Source organism: Oncorhynchus mykiss, chromosome 10 (genome assembly GCF_013265735.2).
Source record: "Oncorhynchus mykiss isolate Arlee chromosome 10, USDA_OmykA_1.1, whole genome shotgun sequence".
NCBI lineage: Eukaryota > Metazoa > Chordata > Actinopteri > Salmoniformes > Salmonidae > Oncorhynchus > Oncorhynchus mykiss.
In genome coordinates this window covers 36,986,447-37,004,702 of record NC_048574.1, presented here as the reverse complement: position 1 = coordinate 37,004,702, position 18,256 = coordinate 36,986,447, and the positions used below count along the sequence as shown (strand labels likewise).

Below are 18,256 nucleotides of genomic sequence, written 5' to 3'. Positions count from 1 at the left end.
AGAGGGAACAGAGACACAGCAGTCACCAGTGATATTAGAGAAGGAATGCCGGCAGTAATCCCCCGCTCCCCTGTGGTATTTTAACAGTTCCTCCCCTTCCCCTGTTGCCATCAGTCAGTCTGAACACAGCAGCTAATGGCCTTGCTTGGGCCACCTGGGGAAGCTGTCCCACCTCATCGGACCCAAGGTCACATGCTGGCTGGAGACACCTCTGTGTGTGTGTGTGTGTGTGTGTGTGAGAGAGAGATTGAGTGAGTCAATAGGGATCTTGAACCAAAATTCACATAGAAATGTGAGTTAAAGATCTGTTCTCATTAAAAGCAAGTCTAAAAAGTAGTAGATAATGTTCTGTGCGCTATTTCTATGCTTCCCATTCTTAAAAGAAAACTCCACCCAAAACCACTCATAACTATCATTTACAGTGCTACATAACACTAATATGTGAGAACAATATTTTTTGTTAAAAAAAATCATTTTATCATTATAATAAGGTTGGCAACAATATATGAAAATCATTGTGGTAATCTGTTGCAGCTCAAGTTGACTCCAAAACCAACAATGCACTGCTAGGTAGCTAGGTAGCAAATGTAGCTACACACAATAATACCAAAGTCAATATCAGCATGTGAAGTAGCTAGTTGGTGCAATTTGTTTAAGCAATTTTACAGCTATCAATTTAGGAATACAAACACACCATTTTCAACCTGCAGCTCGATGTGCATCACAGAGTTGAGTCTGACATTTGCAACAGCACCATGCAATGCACTCTGGACTGAAGAGGCAGACAAATAGGATAAATGTGTTAGACCCTCTGTTAAATGACATTCCTCGAGGTAGAAATATTGCAAAAATATGATCAATGGCTCATTCGAGAGAAGACATGATATTGGCCAGTATTGAAATCTGACACGTATGATGGACATTTCCGCGATCTAAAAGTCGTATTCCTATTCACTTCTAGTGTAGTGAGAGTGGCTTTATCTCAATGCTACGTCATACCAGACACATTTCTGCCTGCTCCAACTGCAATATCTCATCTCAGATACACGTGAAAACATGAATTGAGCCAGGGAATTAATAGAACGTCGCTCAGAGATGCACAAAAACAAAATAAAATGGGTGAATATTTACTTTAAGTTTCATTTTTTGCATGTTACTAATGTTTTTTTACATCAGCTTCAAACTGCTGAAAAGACAATATTTTTGGTTATGGAAAATATATTTCACAGCGATTTAGATGGTACAACGATTCTTTACACAAACTCATTCCATGAAGGGCAGAGTGTCTGCAGATTTTTGTTTTTTCCTTTGAATTAAAGACCTAGACAATCAGGTGAGGGGAGTATCTTACTAATTATTGACCTTAATTCATCAATCAAGTACAAATGTGGAGTGTAAACCCGCAGAAATTCAGCCCTCTGTGGAATGAGTTTGACACGTGCACTACACTATACTTGCATGTTTTATCACAAACTGCCATTTTTGCAACAAGGAAATGGAAGAGCGATTCTGCATAGGGCATCCTTAATAATTACTAAATACATTGACTATTAACCAGACAGACAACAGAAACGGGTCTCTAGCTCATGAAAAACCAGGAAAAAAATATGTCCCACCATTTATCATGTAAGAGGTGAGTTCAATGATCACAGAACTACCTACCATACGGTCCATATTGGGGCATCATTGATTCTCAAATATTCTTGGAAAGTCATCTTTAGGGCAGGCTGCACAACAACAAAATAATATCACCCAAAATAAAGAACTGAAAACAACCAAAAGTGCATATCAATAATTCCAGGAGAGGAGAAACTGAACAAACTTCACACATACCCTAAATCAATCAGCTTATGTCCCCTTGCTTGACAGCAACTGTTTCAACACCGGTGACAGGTGCTGCCTATTGCAGACCAATTGGACCAATTTGCCACACGTTTATTTCATCTTCTGTCATGGGGGACCATTGTTTGATATTTGTCAGTCTAGTAAATGGAGACAGGTGTCCACAAATAAACTTTATAGATCATCTTCGTAAGTTATATCAAGCACTGTATTACCCACAATTGACTATAACCAGCAAAAGGCTACCAAGTCAAATTCTCTGACTTGGATGATAAAAGCTCAACAGATTGTCCCCAAATCAAACAGATGGAGGATAGTAACAGCTCATATTGATTCGTTCTGGCCCGTTCCTCAAATCCTACATATATCAGAGAATACCTAGTTCCTACTTCTAGGACATAAGACACCACTGATGACTGACAATGTTATATTCTGGAATTTATGCAAGGAGCAGCAATGGGTCTCCACTCTCCAAAACGAGTCATAGTTTGGAGCACTTAAAAATACAAAAATGATGATAACTTCAATTAAATAACAAAATGTAAGGATTGGCTGTTTGGTCAGACATCTTCAGGTAAGATAAAGGACTACGGGTCGTCTCTAGGCCGGCTGGTTGCCTACGGGGTCTCAACTGACGGTTGAGAGATCGAATGGTAGAATGCACAAGGTGCAAGTTCAAAATTTGGTTGTGCATCAGCAACTTTCCTCATTATGTCAGTCACTAACAGTCACTCAATTAGCCATTTCAGATAATGTTGAGATTGGTAAGTTAGTTTAGCTACCTAAACTAGTAGTAATCATGAACGAATACCAACTGGCACATGCTTGACCTCCAGGGGGCTCCCATTTACCTTGTCACTCACTCAGAAATATTTAACACGGCAAAATGTGTGGAATTGCAGGAAATTTGCGGTAAAACTGCAATTTTTTTTCTAAGTCTGCCCCATAGCAAAATGTGTAGAACACAGGAGGTTGGTGGCACCTTAATTGAGAACAGGCTTGTGGTAATGGCTGGAGCAGAATTCCATGTTTTTGATTCCATTTACACTGTTCTGGCTGTTATGAGCTGTTCTCTCCTCAGCAGCTTCCTATGGTGTAGAACTGAAAAATCTTGCTTTAAAACTGCAAAATGTTTACTCCACCCCATGGCAAAATGTGTAGAATTGCAGGATATTAACTTTCAAACTTTTATGTTTTGCCTGCAAGGTGGGGAGGCCCAACCAAATATCGTTTAAGGGCCCCAAAATGTACTGATGAGAGCAACATATGTGCTACCGTGCGGCTCTTCAAATTGCCCCACCACTTATTAAGAGCATCTACCTCAACGTTGCTCCTCGGTGGTTTCCTATGGCAATGTTTCCATGGCAGCCGCGAATCACACCATCATCGGGCAGCGGCACCATACCAGCACTAAACTTCTCAACAAAAGTTCCCCTACCTTGCACAGTCGTTAATGGCAATCGAAAAACAAGTCAACCTTTCGTATAGAAACAATTACAGTCCAAATCTCAAATAAACTACTACAACAAATGTTTTGTAGACTGTGTAAGACGAGACCCAAGTCGGCTTGCTGCCGCGCTCTCACTGAATGCACTCAGAACTTCTCAAAATCTTTTACATTGGATAATGTTACCGAGCGTTCACAGTGTATAGCATACCTGTCAAGATGTACAGAAGAACAATAAATACAGCATGCTGTCCTTTGTAAAGCGGGTAATTCCTTAGGCAAGGCAGGAACATTTTGAAAGTAGAGCCGTCTTCCATCGAACACGTTTGTCTGTCCGCCGGACTACGAAACCTCCTCAGCAACAACTCCAAACTGCGATTGGACTGTACCACTAGAGCACCCAATAGGGGGGCTCACCTGATTCCAGCGATACAGTCAAATGAGAAGCAATCCTCCAGCACACCATCCCTGAAAAAATTGTGTCATATATAGATTACGTCATCCATATTGTAAATAAAGATTTATACATTTATGCTACAGTTGAAGTACACATTTACTGAGTAGGCCTATGAAATAAGATGTGTTTCTGAACGGGGGTCATTTCCCCGTGGTAATTGGTAAGTAAAAACACATTACCTATCATTAATTAACTGAATAATTAATAAAGATTTTTCTGAATGAGATCAATATAAGAGACATGAGTAACAATATGGCCTGAATTTTGATCAACAGCTGATTAGACATATTTTGCGGTTTGCAACAAATCTTTAGTTAAAGGGATATTACACAAATATGTATTCTAAGCAAGTGGAGGTTGTAATCAGACACATTGTTATATACAGCATGGAGAACGCAGCACATTGAGCATGGCACATGTGCCAGTGTGGTCCACATCCATTGCTGTAAGCCTATCTCTGCTCCCCATGTCCGAATTCCTTCCTGTTCCCATGCATGTTTGGCCCAGTCACCTCTCTCTGAAGGCAAGTTAACTCAGGACCAGCATCAGCCTTAATCCCCTGTTCCCCACTGGTAATCCCCCCACTTTAACCTCTCTCCAAAAACCCAATCTGTGCATCCGTCCCCCTGCCGTTCTTCAACAACTAGGACACACAACCCCAAGTCTAATTGGGGCGTTCAGAAATTAGCTAGCTAATCCTTGCAAACAGCAATTGTGGGGGGCACCCCTCCTTTTGGCTGGAACCTAACCAGGTCAGTGCTTTAATTTGAGTCTCATATTCTGTCTTCTCAAGAGCCACCAGGGACACAATTACTCTCCTGACACCCTATTCATCCATGTGTGTGTGTGTGTGTGTGTGTGTGTGTGTGTGTGTGTGTGTGTGTGTGTGTGTGTGTGTGTGTGTGTGTGTGTGTGTGTTGGGATGTGTTCTGAATGTCTTTCCATCTGATTTATGAGATGGGGAAGAATCTATCTTAAAGTGCCCTAGCCATTGTGAAGGATGCTAAGAATACTTTTCCGACCACAACAAAAGAAGACTGTTTTTTTAAAAGCACAATGTCCTAGTATTGGATTCTAAGAGATACATTGTCAGATTAGTAATGAAATTCCATTAATAATGGGGTTATAAAGTGCTCAGACACTGATATCCGACTGTTTGAAAAAATAGAGAATGTTTATAGGCTACTAGGCTAGATACCAGTCAGCCAGAGCCATTATTACTTGCACAGATGCAGGCTTACTGTTGGTGCAGTCTTATTGTTAGGGAGTCTGTCAGAGTTTTGATGGTGAGAAAAAGTGGAACCGATACATGCTTCATTTGTTTCATTTTATGATCTATGGTTACACCACACTCATGGCCTCATCAAAATACAATGACTTCAAAGTTTGACCAAACTCTCCCACAACCCCTCTTCACGGGGTAGCGAGTGGCTGTCATTACAGAAACATTGTGCCTGCCTGTCAGTAGCCCCAGCAGCAGAGCCCAGAGAGCTTTCACCTCGATGTGCCTGAGAGCAGAGGCACTCATTCAGCTCAAGACCTTCTCATCTGCCATGGATTAGATCAACTGAGACCTGAAACTCGACACCGTGTTCTATTTCAATCTATTTCCCCCTCTAGCTGTCTCAAACTTCAATGTTTTTATTTTTTTAAACTTTCACATCCCTCAGGTGTCTTCACTTTTTCCATCACAACCTTTTCCACTGATGCAATACCTTAATTCATGCAATGAGGACATATATTAGGATTTCATAAAGCAGTCAAGTGAATATGAAATAAAACCGATTTCATTATTGTGTTCACAGTGCAGTGTGTTTATTGCTTCACCAACAGAAAATATAAAAATAAGCTGGTCTTGCAAGTGACTCTTAATCTCAGATCTACCATATTAACTCAATTTTTAAGTCTATGGAACTTGTTTGTGTGTGACTTAAAATCAATGTGTCTTATCTGCTTGCATGTTCCCCTCTATATCATTATAGAGACATACATCTGTTGCTATGCAAATAATCTAGAACCAGACTGCAGAATCCTCTTCTCCCGATCACCCCATTTCACAAGTTCTACCCTTAAGAACAAACACACACACCCACCAGACTTTACACCAGACATAGGTCATACAAACACGCAAGCACACACACACAAACAAATGGAAACATCACCGGCAGTTAATGTCCTCTCCTGTTAATCTTAGATTAATACTTTGCACTCTGATCCATGTTAGTCTGATGAATGCTGTGCATGTTCTTGTCATCACCTTACCCACATGGTTTGCTAATGAAAGAACACATCTGCATATCTTTAGCAGGAACATGGATGGTTTGTTTTGAGAGAGGCAGCATTATTAAAAGGTAGAGAAGTAAAACAATTGCACTACCATTGTCAGACACCAGAGCACATTAGTTACACAAATTCTCTGGTGGGACCATAATACACCTGTTATAAAGCATAACTGATGAAATGAAACAATAAATTGAAGCCGAGGGCGATAGAGGAAAAGGAACTGTGTAACAGCATAACTTTCACTTTGAACAGGAACTATGACGACATTTTTGATGGTGGATTTGTGGTCTCTTTAAAACTGTTGTCCTGTGGCTGGGATAACAAACATCCCGTCGTGCAATCCGTGTTCACATTGTTGCCTTTCACAGAGCACTTTGTCTCTCTGAGGAATGTTGAGTAAGCCTCAAGGGCTCTTCAGTGAGTGCCAGGGGGATTGGAGGGGCTGGTGGAAGTGAAGCTCAGTGTAATAAGTGCAAGTCCCCCTTTATCCTTTTATTCTGTGGGTCTCCTCCCCCCATACATCTATCCATCTTTCCTGCCCTCTTAAACACGTGTCTGTCTTGGCCATGGGCAGGTCTGAGACTGTTTAGCATAATAAGTCATTTAGAAAACAGAGGGAACAAACTGAACACTATCAAGTGTCCAGTTTCCCAGGCCAGGGGATGGATGGACGAATGTTCATCTGCAGCTCCTTAGGTGCCCCTTGATAACACTCTGTATCCCTACAAGGTTTTCATTGGACAACGTTTTCCCATGGACAGTTATACTTTGTACTCTATTCAGGCTGAGTTACTTTTAGAGTTCTAGACCATTTCACTCAGCTTTTCACATGAAGGCTAAATCCTTAAAGAATCACAGTGAAAAAAATACCATGGATTTTGTGCCTTAAAGTGATTGAACCTGGGGTATACTAAGGGCCTGACGTTTTAAACCTCAGCACTCTAATATCAAGATGAGTTCACACCGAAGACCAAGTTGTACGCGTCAATGAAGGGGAAAGTTAGACACCATTTGAAAGAGAGAACTGAGAGATCTCTAAAGTGAGCGCATTATAATAATACCACTATAAAGTGTTGCATTCATTCACTAGAACCTAGTCTGAATTTCCACTCACATTGAGTATCTTTATTCCTCCCAAGCTTGCACCTCATCATGCATGAGTAGATTGAGTTGAGAGCTGCACAGAAAAGACATATGAACCTACAGCGACATCTGCTGGCCATAAATAAATCAAAAAGGCAGTGACACTGGGAACACAGCATGCTGCTACTCATTTGGGACCCCGGTTCAGACTTGAGATAAGAATACTTAACATGGACTTAAGGCAACATTAGACTCTAGTTCATGTTAAGTCAACTTAAGGCAAAGTGCATAAGAAATGTAAGTGTTTCTGCCCAGACCAAACGCTCTGCTATTGGCATGTTACATACTAGTAACAATAGAATCAGAAATCAACCTTTTTTTACTTGCATTTAAAAGTGACAACTGATACACAAACAAGATCAGACAGCAATAAAACATTTAAAAAGTCACCCTTTGGCTACCTTTAGAGTCACAACAATACTTGCATTTTTCAGCACTTAACTCCTAAAAGTACTTAATACATTATCTAAAAACACAGCAGTGAAAGCTGTAATCTCAAATTGCACTTCTCTGCTTAAATGCACACAAACACAACAGCAGTATATTCACATTAGCAACAAAATAACAATATTTAATTTGTAGAGCTTATATCCCACACTCAATGCAAAGTATTGGACACACAAATTGGTTCCCATGATGAGTCAAAACGTATCAATAACTGATCAGCGGTCATAAGAAAATCCCCTCCACTCTAAATTCCATTCATCAAGAGGCGTATCACCACTAGGCTGCCATACAGGCAGCATCAATGTACAGTCCATGTGGCCTAGTAGTCACATCATACAAACAGAATCAAGTGGACAAGACTGTAAATGGTTCAAAGCTGTGGGAATGGATGTAATAAAGTAGAGTTAGTCCTCTCGCAGATATGCCTCAGGGATGTCTTCTTCCTCCATGGCGGCAGGTAGCTTGATCCTTTGACTGTCCTCTGCTTTGGACTCCTTTAGTTTCTTCTCTGCCTCCATAAAGAGCTGTCTGATCTGATTGACATGAGACTGCGCCACCTGGAGGCTGGTCTGTGCTGTCACAGACGCCTGGTCAGCACCTGAAAAAAAACAAAAAAAAAACAGTCTACAACCAAGGACCTAAACAGACACAGGTGGACACTCATTGTCTAGGTTCTCTATTCCCACCCCCAATGAAATAATGAACTTTCATCTTAATTATTATTATTTATTTATTAAATCACAAAATAATGTGTGCCATTTGAAATAATTAAACTCAGCAAAAAAAATAAAAACATCCCTTTTTCAGGACCCTGTCTTTCAAAGATAATTTGTAAAAATCGAAATAACTTCACAGATCTTCATTGTAAAGGGTTTAAACACTGTTTCCCATGCTTGTTCAATAAATCATAAACAATTAATGAACATGCACCTGTAGAACGGTCGTTAAGACACTAACAGCTTACAGACGGTAGGCAATTAAGGTCACTTATGAAAACTTAGGACAAGAGGCCTTTCTACCGACTCTGAAAAACACCAAAAGAAAGATGCCCAGGGTCCCTGCTGATCTGCATGAACGTGCCTCAGGCATGCTGCAAGGAGGCATGAGGACTGCAGATGTGGCCAGGGCAATAAATTGCAATGTCCGTACTGTAAGATGCCTAAGACAGCACTACAGGGAGACAGGACGGACAGCTAATCGGCCTCGCAGTGACAGACCACGTGTAACAACACCTGCACGGGATTGGTACATCTGAACATCACACCTGCGGGACAGGTACAGAATGGCAACAACAACTGCCCAAGTTACACCAGAAACGCACAATCCCAACATCAGTGCTCATACTGTCCGCAATAGGCTGAGAGAGGCAGGACTCAGGGCTTGTAGGCCTGTTGTAAGGCAGGTCCTCACCAGACATCACCGGCAACAATGTCGCCTATGGGCACAAACCCACCGTCGCTGGACCAGACAGGACTTGCAAAATGTTCTCTTCACAGATGAGTCGCCGTTTTGTCTCACCAGGGGTGATGGTCAGATTCGCGTTTATTGTTGAAGGAATGAGCGTTACACCAAGGCCTGTACACTGGAGCGGGATCGATTTAGAGGTGGAGGGTCCGTCACAGTCTGGGGCGGTGTGTCACAGCATCGGACTGAGCTTGTTGTCATTGCAGGTAATCAACGCTGTGCGTTACAGGGAAGACATCCTCCTCCCTCAAGTGGTACCCTTCCTGCAGGCTCATCCTGACATGACCCTCCAGCATGACAATTCCACCAGCCATACTGCTCGTTCTGTGTGTGATTTCCTGCAAGACAGGAATGTCAGTGTTCTGCCATGGCCAGCGAAGAGCCCGGATCTCAATCCTATTGAGCACGTCTGGGACCTGTTGGATCGGAGGGTGAGGGCTAGGGCCATTCCCTGCCAGAAATGTCCGGGAACTTGCAGGTGACTTGTTGGAAGAGTGGGGTAACATCTCACAGCAAGAACTGGCAAATCTGGTGCAGTCCATGAGGAGGAGATGCTGCATTAAGTACTGCAGTGCTGGTGGCCACACCAGATACTGACTTACTTTTGACCCCCCCTTTGTTCAGGGACAAATTATTCTATTTCCGTTAGTCACATGTCTGTGGAACTTGTTCAGTTTATGTCTCAGTTGTTGAATTGTATGTTCATACAAATATTTACACGTTAAGTTTGCTGAAAATAACGCAGCTGACAGTGAGAGGTAATTTCTTTTTTTGCTGAGTTTTAGACTACATTTCATTTGATAAAATGATATGACTCATCACAATTGACTAAGAAATTATGCTTTAATGATAAATTGTAATTAAAATTACATTAATTGGAAACTAAATTAATGAGGCTGCACAAACATGAGTTTTCCATTCATACAACATGTAGGGTAAATTATCACAGTAGATTACCCATGGTAAAATAGTAAATACTTTATTTCAGTTGTACGGAATGATTGTCAAATAGATCAAGTCGCCCTTAGTCTGTTTAAAAAGTAGGATTCATTTGTTCTGATTATTATACCCACAAGAGCGCAAAATCTTGAAAAATGTTGGCAGCAATCAGAACTAAAAGAACCTGGAAATCCACTTTAGGGAGTGGTAAATCAGTGGCCATGGGTTGCAATTGATATCAGCTGTGCGGGTAATTTTAGAACGTATTGATGGTTTAACAAGAGATTACCTTGTTAGTACACTGGCAAATGTTCCTTGCAATAGACCCAGTAGCACTGGTAGGTTGCCAGGTCCCAGATCTGTTTGTGCCATCATGTCATGTTTGGCATGACAAGGAGTGGAATGATATCACAAACAGGCTGGTACGCAGGCTAACTGGTAGGGGTATAGGCGGGTCAACCTGAAGTGAACATAAAAATCCTAACAAATCTACTTTCTACCATCCAATGTGGGAGTAGGTGCATAGGATACAGTACCCGCGTTGTATGCCGTTTCAGCTGCCAGTTTAGAGAGGTTGATGGCCATCATCCAGTTAGACTCAAACCTCTTACAGTCCTCCCTCAAATCACTCACCTAGACAAAGACAGCAAGAGATGGGACAAGGACAGGACTTGAGTTACTCATCCGGTAAAAACATACATTTCTGTGACGTTAAATTAACAAATACAGCGGGTGAATGTTGACAGGGAATAGTCTAAGCTAACAAGGCAGCCTGAGTAGTGCATGACCTTTGACCTCTTAAACCACTGATGACACCTACCTCCTGGCGCTGGCGAACAATCACTTGCCAAACAGAGTCCTCCTCCGAAGGGGTCAGCTTGCTGCCTGAGGCAACATAGTGCTTGTGTAGGGTCACCAGTGTATGTATAGTCTAGAGAGAAAATGCAGACATCAGCTAGCTGGCTAAGACAGACGCACAAACTTACAAACCAACACGTGCAAGTATATAATGTGTGTACACAAGTGGAGTGTCCTAAATTGAACGGTGCTGTGATGTCATACACTGCTCGTGCAGCTACAGTAGGGCTATGTTTGTGTCAAACCTAAGATAAAGCCACATTACTGGAGATTGCGGACTTCCACTGTCACAGACAAATATATTTCAGAGTTTATGAATGGACAGTAGAATGAATCCACAGTAAAAGCTGAGTAGAGGAGAGTGGGGTCTGTTGAGCCAACCCTTGCTTCTAGGAAACAATACACAAAATCATGTGACCACATTTAGGAAGAGTTATTCAATTTATGAAGGAAGAAACCACATGGAACAAACTGGTAAGCCAGTTTTTAATATACAGTATGTGGACACCCCTTCAAATGAGTGGATTTGGCTATTTCAGTCACACCCGTTACTGACAGGCGTATATATTTATTTTAAAAAATATATTTAAACAAATTAGGCACACAGCCATGCAACCCCCCACAGACAAACATTGGCAGTACAATGGCCTTACTGAAGAGCTCCAGTGACTTACAACATCACAGAATGCCACCTTTCCAACAAGTCAGTCCATCAAATCCCTGCCCTGCTAGAGCTGCCCCAGTCAACTAACTGTAAGTGCTGTAATTGTGAAGTGGAAATGTCTAGGAGCAACAACTCAGCCGCAAAGTGTACATTCTTTGTGTTCTGTATGGTCCGCCATCTTATGTTCTGTGATTCTAGAAGCAGAAGCACTAGTTTAGAACACCTACATATACTGAAACTGGACAATATTAGAAGTTCAGATTCATAAGCTACAGGCAGAGTGGGACTGGCGAGTGCTGAAACAAAAATATATACATTTTTTTAAATAAATAGGTCCTCGGGTGCAACAATCACTACAGACTTCCAAACTGCCTCTGGAAGCACTGTCAGCAGGTTTCCATAGCCAAGCAGCAACACACAAACCTAAGATCACCATGCTCAGTGCCAAGCGCCGACTGGAATGGTGTAAAGCTCGCCGCCATTGGGCTCCGGGGCAGTGGAAACACATTCCTTTGGTGTAATGAATCACGCTTCACCCACTGGCAGTCCGACGGATGAATCTGTTTTTGGCGGATGCCAGGAGAATGCTACCTACCCCAATGCATAGTGACAACTGTAAAGTTTGGTGGAGGAGGAATAATGGTCTGGGCTGTTTCATTGGGTCGGGCTAGGCCCCTTAGTTCAAGTGAAGGGAAATCTTAATGCTACAGCATACAATTCCATTCTAGGCAATTCTGTGCTTTAACTTTGTGGCAAAAGTTTAGGGAAGGCTCTTTCCTATTTCAGCATGACAATGCCCCTGTGCACAAAGCAAGGTCCATACATAAATGGTTTGTCGAGATCAGTGTGGAAGAACTTGCCTGGGCTGCACAGAGCCCTGACCTCAACCCCATCGAACAGCTTTGGGATGAATTGGTACGCAGACTGTGAGCCAGGCCTAATCACCAAACATCAGTGCCGACCTCACTAATGCTCGTGGCTGAATGGAAGCAAGCCCCCGCAGCAATGTTCTAACATCTAGTGGAAAGCCCTCCCAAAAGAGTGGAAGCTGTTATAGCAGCATGGGGGGGAACCAACTCCATTAATAATGCCCATGATTTTGGAATGAAATGTCCGACGAGCAGGTGTCTGCATAATTTTTGTCATGTAGCGCATGTCAAAAAAATTAAAAAGGATTTTCACAAAGTCAAACGAATGTACTGTGTTGTAGATACAAGCAATCAATAAACTATACCAAAGTAGATAGTTTTCTACATCAGTTGGGGTCTTTATAAGCCACAATATGAGGTCCTGAACCTATCATGAAAGTGCATCCTGGTAGCTGTATGGGCTAATAGTAAAAATGCTTGCCTGGGGGTAAGTTGAGCCAAAGGCCACCATACAAATTATGATTATATTTTGTCTGTTTTACACATGTATAGTATTTTTGCAATGAACTCAAGATTTGCATTGTTAGAGCCAACTTTCCCACCCCATGTATACTGAAGTAAAACAAGACCCCTCGAGGTTATTGAGAGCAGCCAAGGAAGTGCGAGAAGTCCATTTGAGCAGCAGCAAGATCCTATTTACTGAATAACACTGAAGAGAAATTGACAAAAATAAAACATGTACTTTGCAAAAGAGAGGTTATGACAGAGTAGCAGAAGTGCACAAGGTCTTATCCGATGCCATGGAGTCTGAGCTTGCTAATCCTATCAAGAATTTCACATGGGCTTAGAAACCTCAAATGTAGAGAAATTTCCTATGAATTGGCACATCCCTGTCCCAGACAACTGGTCAAGAAATGTAAGGGTAAATAATATTAAACAGAGAGATCTATATCTGAATGTAGGCATACATTTAAGATATTGTATATCATACCGACATTGCATTAATTAAACTGACCTACCAGCACCATCACCCACTTATCCCAAGGCGGCTCAACTTACCCTGTCCCTATGCTTAACTTAACCTACCCCGGGTAATGGGTGTGCCAAGAGACCACTTTTTTTGGACAAGCTATGTTTTCAGAAACATATGTTTCTAAAGGGATACACAACATCCTGAAATATATGTCGATAGCTTTGTTAGAACTAATTCTATATTTCCCTGACGTAGTGATGCTGAATGTAATTGGCTAAACATACCCCACTCTCCCCTAATACAGTGAAGTATGCTGAACACTGGCCTAGGATAATCACTTTTGTGACATATGAAGGATGTTAGGTGACAACAAACAATGGACAATATGAAAGAACTTTACAAAAATGGTAAATGTCAATGTGATAGTTAAGACAAAAAAATATTTTGAAAACATTGTGGCAGTTGTTACCCATGACAAAAAAAAATCCCAATACTGTACATTATGATATTTACACAATATGAGCTCAAATGTAAAGCAAGTGCCGTGCTAAGGACTTTCTAATCTGTTTTGTGAAACCCGCGAAATTGGTGAGTTAATATTTGTGATGTGTATTCCTCAACTTGTCAGATTAAGATCAATATAACATTGTATGGCCAAGAAGTGCAGGAATATCCTGAGGGTGTTTCACAGTCATCGGATGCCTTTTGACTGGAATATAAGGTAAATTGTTTTTTTCTTCACTTCTGTCATTCAGATGTTTTCAGAGATGGGTTGTCAGGAATTGGTCCAAATTCACCTTTAGCCACCCACATTTCTATGACAAGTGGTAACTGCTAGCTGTGTGGGAGTACCTGACACCGTTGGCTGAGGCAACGTTGCGTGGCATTGGCTGTATTGTGATGTTTTATTCTTTAAAGTAAAAACTACCAGAATTCAGTAGCTACAGCCCTACAGTCGATAAAAACATAGCTGAATACCAGTGAATTGAAAATGTGTTCCATCTACATTATCTTACTGTGAAGCTGGATAGGAGGCAGCTCACTGTCTCGTCTGTGCATAGGCAAATTATTTGCTTCAGTTAAACCTCCCATGGCCAAGAGCAACTAGTCAACACCAAAAATAACATTACAATGTAACCTAACAGGTAGGCCTACCTTAGAAGTAAGCTTTTACACTAGTAGCCTTCTGCGTTGAAGTTCAGACTTAGTGAGAAGTGTGCGTCTGTTAGGCTGTGTGTCAGATGGTGTTTGTGTAGGTGCTGTGTGTATTAACTAATTTCCATAAATGTGTACAAAAAGTTGTATTCTAATTTCATAAATTGTTACAAACTCAGATTTGCATAAAGCAGTCATATTTGTTAATATTACCACCCTACTTTAAATTATTGAGCTTAAATGACAGTAAATACATATTCCATAAAGACTAATTTGTATATTACATGTCTATCTTGAATAAAATACAATTTTAATAAATTATACTTTCATTTGAATCATCCCTGCTCTACATCAGCCCTGAAAATGTAATTACAATATGACCATGCTATATTGAAATACTAAACGTGTTGAATTTAAGAATCCAAACAGGTGATTTGGAGCCACAATTGACTAAGGATTAACATTGACCTGGCCGTGACTACTGAACTTTTCCGATAACTTGAAAATAAGATCTCAGCTATGGTAAGTCCTATCCTAATGAATCAACATGTTTTATGTTCCTGCAAAGCTTCTATATAGCATGGGATACAAAGTATAACATCAAAACCCAAGTTTAATTGTCTCCTAACACATGGTAATGTGAAAAAGCGGTTACCTTAACGTACTGTGTGAATGAGTCTACGAGTGCCAGGGTGGTCTGAGAGAGGAAGGTGTTGGTGCTATCTGTGACCAAAGAGGATGCCCTGCGGACCAAGGCTTCATGAGATAGGTTGTCTTGTTTCTAGAAGAGGGCATAGAGATGGATGGTTAGCTTAGCTAGTCTTATTTTTGGTTTAGTTTTCGACTGAATTGAAACATGAAACTGATGAAGGAATCTACAACTGGCTTACAAGTATGCATGACTAGCTAACTGTATATCGTTTAAATGTGTAAAACAACCTGTGAGAAGGGCACTGCACATAGGCCACCAATAGCAGACAGCGATATCCAGTTCTTCCGGATCACCGTGGGGATTTTCATGGCTTGTCGGCGCACCAACGCCCCACTGAGTCTCCCCAGGTTTGAGGCATAGCTATAGGACAGAGAGATAAAAATTTAAATCACGAAGTGAATTGCCATTTCAAGATACCACTACCTACGTGTAATGAAGTAGCTAAGAACAGTAACATTAGCTAAACAATCATATCTAGCTAATGTTAGCTAGCTCGCATAGCTAGTTTTGTTTCGACATATCCAAACGCTAATTAACGTTAACCCTTTGGAAATACATCGGCCTTACATAGCCTAGCTGTTAATATTAGGTCAAACTTGACACATTTATAATTTAGTACGTGAATTAGCTGATAACTTACCTCAAGCCAATACAAAAAAAACCTCTCCTGAACGCCGACATATTAGTCTGACGTAAGAGGAAGTTATTCTTCGTCTATGGTATTTTGACGATTGCACAATTTAATGTGCATTCGCCACCTACTGTGCGGGAAGGAAACAGGATTCCCCGAAATACCAACCAAAACTATAAAAACAACCGACCAAAAAATAAACTTAACTAAATAAGAAAATATTTATACAATTTTTTAAAATCTGATCCCTACACAAGCTCAAGGAAACCAGGAAGGGCGGGTCTTCCGGGGCCATTATCCCTTGCAAGTCTTCAGGTGTAAAATCCCCAAAACTGTTCTGCTGAAGACACAATAATGTCCAGTTTCTTAGATTTCTTTGAGACTTGTGCCGTACAGTTCATAACTGTGGCAATGAACGCCACAAAATCCACCTTTTTAACACAGAGGGTATCTTTTGACTGGCAGCAAACATTTACTACAGGCTCTGGTGCGTCCACTACCAAATCTTCACTAGTTATCACAATTCTTTTAAATCAACTCCGCATAGGAGATTCAATTGACGGCTCTAACTTTTGCCACCTCAATCTCCTTCACTCTTACAGGGCACTCCAGGAAACTTAGGAATTTGTATAAGATGGAGCCAGAGGGGATGGCTGCCATTTTATGGGCTCTTAACCAACCGTGTTATTTTGTTTGTAACTTATTTTGTACATAATATTGCTGCTACTGTCTCTTATGACCGGAAAAAGCTTCTGGACATCAGAACAACGATTACTCACCTTGAACTGGACAAATTTTTCTTTAATGAGTCAGACGAGAGGGATTTACTCCAGTCACCCAACAAGGCCCTCATCCCCGTCATTCACAGGAGAAAGAGACAGAGATATTGCGGAAGGAGATCGGGGTGAGTGGCTAATCTGCCTGTGCCATCGGTATTATTCAGAGGTGTGGACTCGAGTCACATAACTTGGACTCGAGTCAGACTCGAGTCACAAATACGATGACTTGCAACTCAACTTTGACTTTAACACCAATGACTCGTGACTTGACTTGGACTTGAGCCTTATGACTCGACCTGACTTGATACCCTCCCCAAGCCCAAATATTAAAAATGATGCTATTAAAAAAACTGTGCAGTGCATCAACTCTTCATTTAACGGATTACAGTTTGAATCGGACAGCAGCCAATCAAATTGTGCCAGCTGAGAAAAAGTTATGTGGCAGTGCAGAGGAACGTCGGCGGGTGAATCCAGATGGAACCCTCAGAAGATGATACCCCAAATGATTATTTTCGGATAGGTCAACAAAAAACAGATTGCAGTGGGCCTCCCGGGTGGCGCAGTGGTTAAGGCCGCTGTACTGCAGCCCCAGCAGTGCCACCAGAGACTCTGGGTTCGCGCCCAGGCTATGTCGTAACCGGCCGCAACCGGGAGGTCCGTGGGGCGTCGTCCGGGTTAAGGAGGGTTTGGCCGGTAGGGAAATCCTTGTCTCATCACTCACCAGTGACTCCTGTGGCGGGCCGGGCGCAGTGCGCGCTAAGGTTGCCAGGTGGCTGGCTTCCGGGTTGGATGGCGCCGGTTGTGCATCGGAGGACGCATGACTTTCATGTCTCTCCCGAGTAGCTACATATTGGATAGTAGCTAAAACATTGGACAGTAGCTAAAACATTTGGATACCATGAAAAAGGGGTAAAAAAATAAAAAAACAGATTGCGGCCACACCGCTTCCCGAAGTTGTAACAAACGGACCAGTTCGTAGCTGGATTCTTCACCGATCTTTTATACTTTCTCCGGAACATTTGTTTGTTCGTACCTCAAGTTCTGTGAGGTGGGATGTATCATTCCCCATAGTTCTCACCACTGGCAGTTCCATCCTCCCAAGATTAGAGGGACCTTGACGGGACTCCCTTTCCTGCTGTAAGTTTCTCAGAGTTCTAACCAGGTCAGGTCATGCACAGTTTAATTGTTCTCTGTATTTTCTTAGTCACACACACATTTCTACTTGTCTCGACCAAACCTTATTAGACTGAAGTTTATCGTTCTAATTCTGTAATGGTTTTCCTCCTCTTCGTCTGAAGAGGAGAGGCGAGAAGGATCGGAGGACCAATATGCGGCGTGTTAGGTGTCCATGTTTGGCCTCCCGGGTGGCGCAGTGGTTAAGGGTGCTGCAGTACAGCGCCAGCTGTGCCATCAGAGTCCCTGGGTTCGCGCCCGGGCTCTGTCGCGACCGGGAGGTCCGTGGGGCTACGCACAATTGGCCTAGCGTCGTCCGGGTTAGGGAGGGATTGGTCGGTAGGGATCTCCTTGTCTCATCGCGCACCAGCAACTCCTGTGGCGGGCCGGGCGCAGTGCGCGCTAGCCAAGGTGGCCAGG

At 42.0% G+C, this 18,256-nt stretch overlaps 2 protein-coding genes across 5 annotated transcripts in view; both read right to left on the bottom strand.

Moving 5' to 3' along the window:
- nectin3b (nectin cell adhesion molecule 3b) overlaps positions 1 to 3,763 on the bottom strand; it is a 69,481-nt gene extending 65,718 nt beyond the window's left edge. For 3 of the 4 annotated variants that reach the window (XR_005053654.1, XR_005053653.1, XM_036990194.1), the window contains exon 1: positions 3,501 to 3,761. Coding sequence is in view for 2 of the 4 variants with exons in the window: in XM_036990194.1 (XP_036846089.1) it covers positions 3,501 to 3,606 (106 nt within the window). In the remaining 2 variants the exon portion in view is untranslated. Of the gene's footprint in view, positions 1 to 3,500 lie in introns of all 4 variants that reach the window. The other variant, XM_036990195.1, reaches the window with a different exon arrangement.
- A 3,710-nt stretch (positions 3,764 to 7,473) lies between these two features.
- Positions 7,474 to 16,051, bottom strand: diablob (diablo, IAP-binding mitochondrial protein b). Its single transcript, XM_021618318.2, has 6 exons — positions 15,894 to 16,051; positions 15,481 to 15,613; positions 15,197 to 15,322; positions 10,843 to 10,953; positions 10,559 to 10,655; positions 7,474 to 8,217 (listed from the first exon to the last, which is right to left on the bottom strand). The coding sequence occupies exons 1-6, from the start codon at positions 15,932 to 15,934 to the stop codon at positions 8,024 to 8,026; spliced, it is 702 nt and encodes a 233-aa protein (XP_021473993.1). The 5' UTR covers positions 15,935 to 16,051; the 3' UTR covers positions 7,474 to 8,023.
- Positions 16,052 to 18,256: the final 2,205 nt, after the last annotated feature.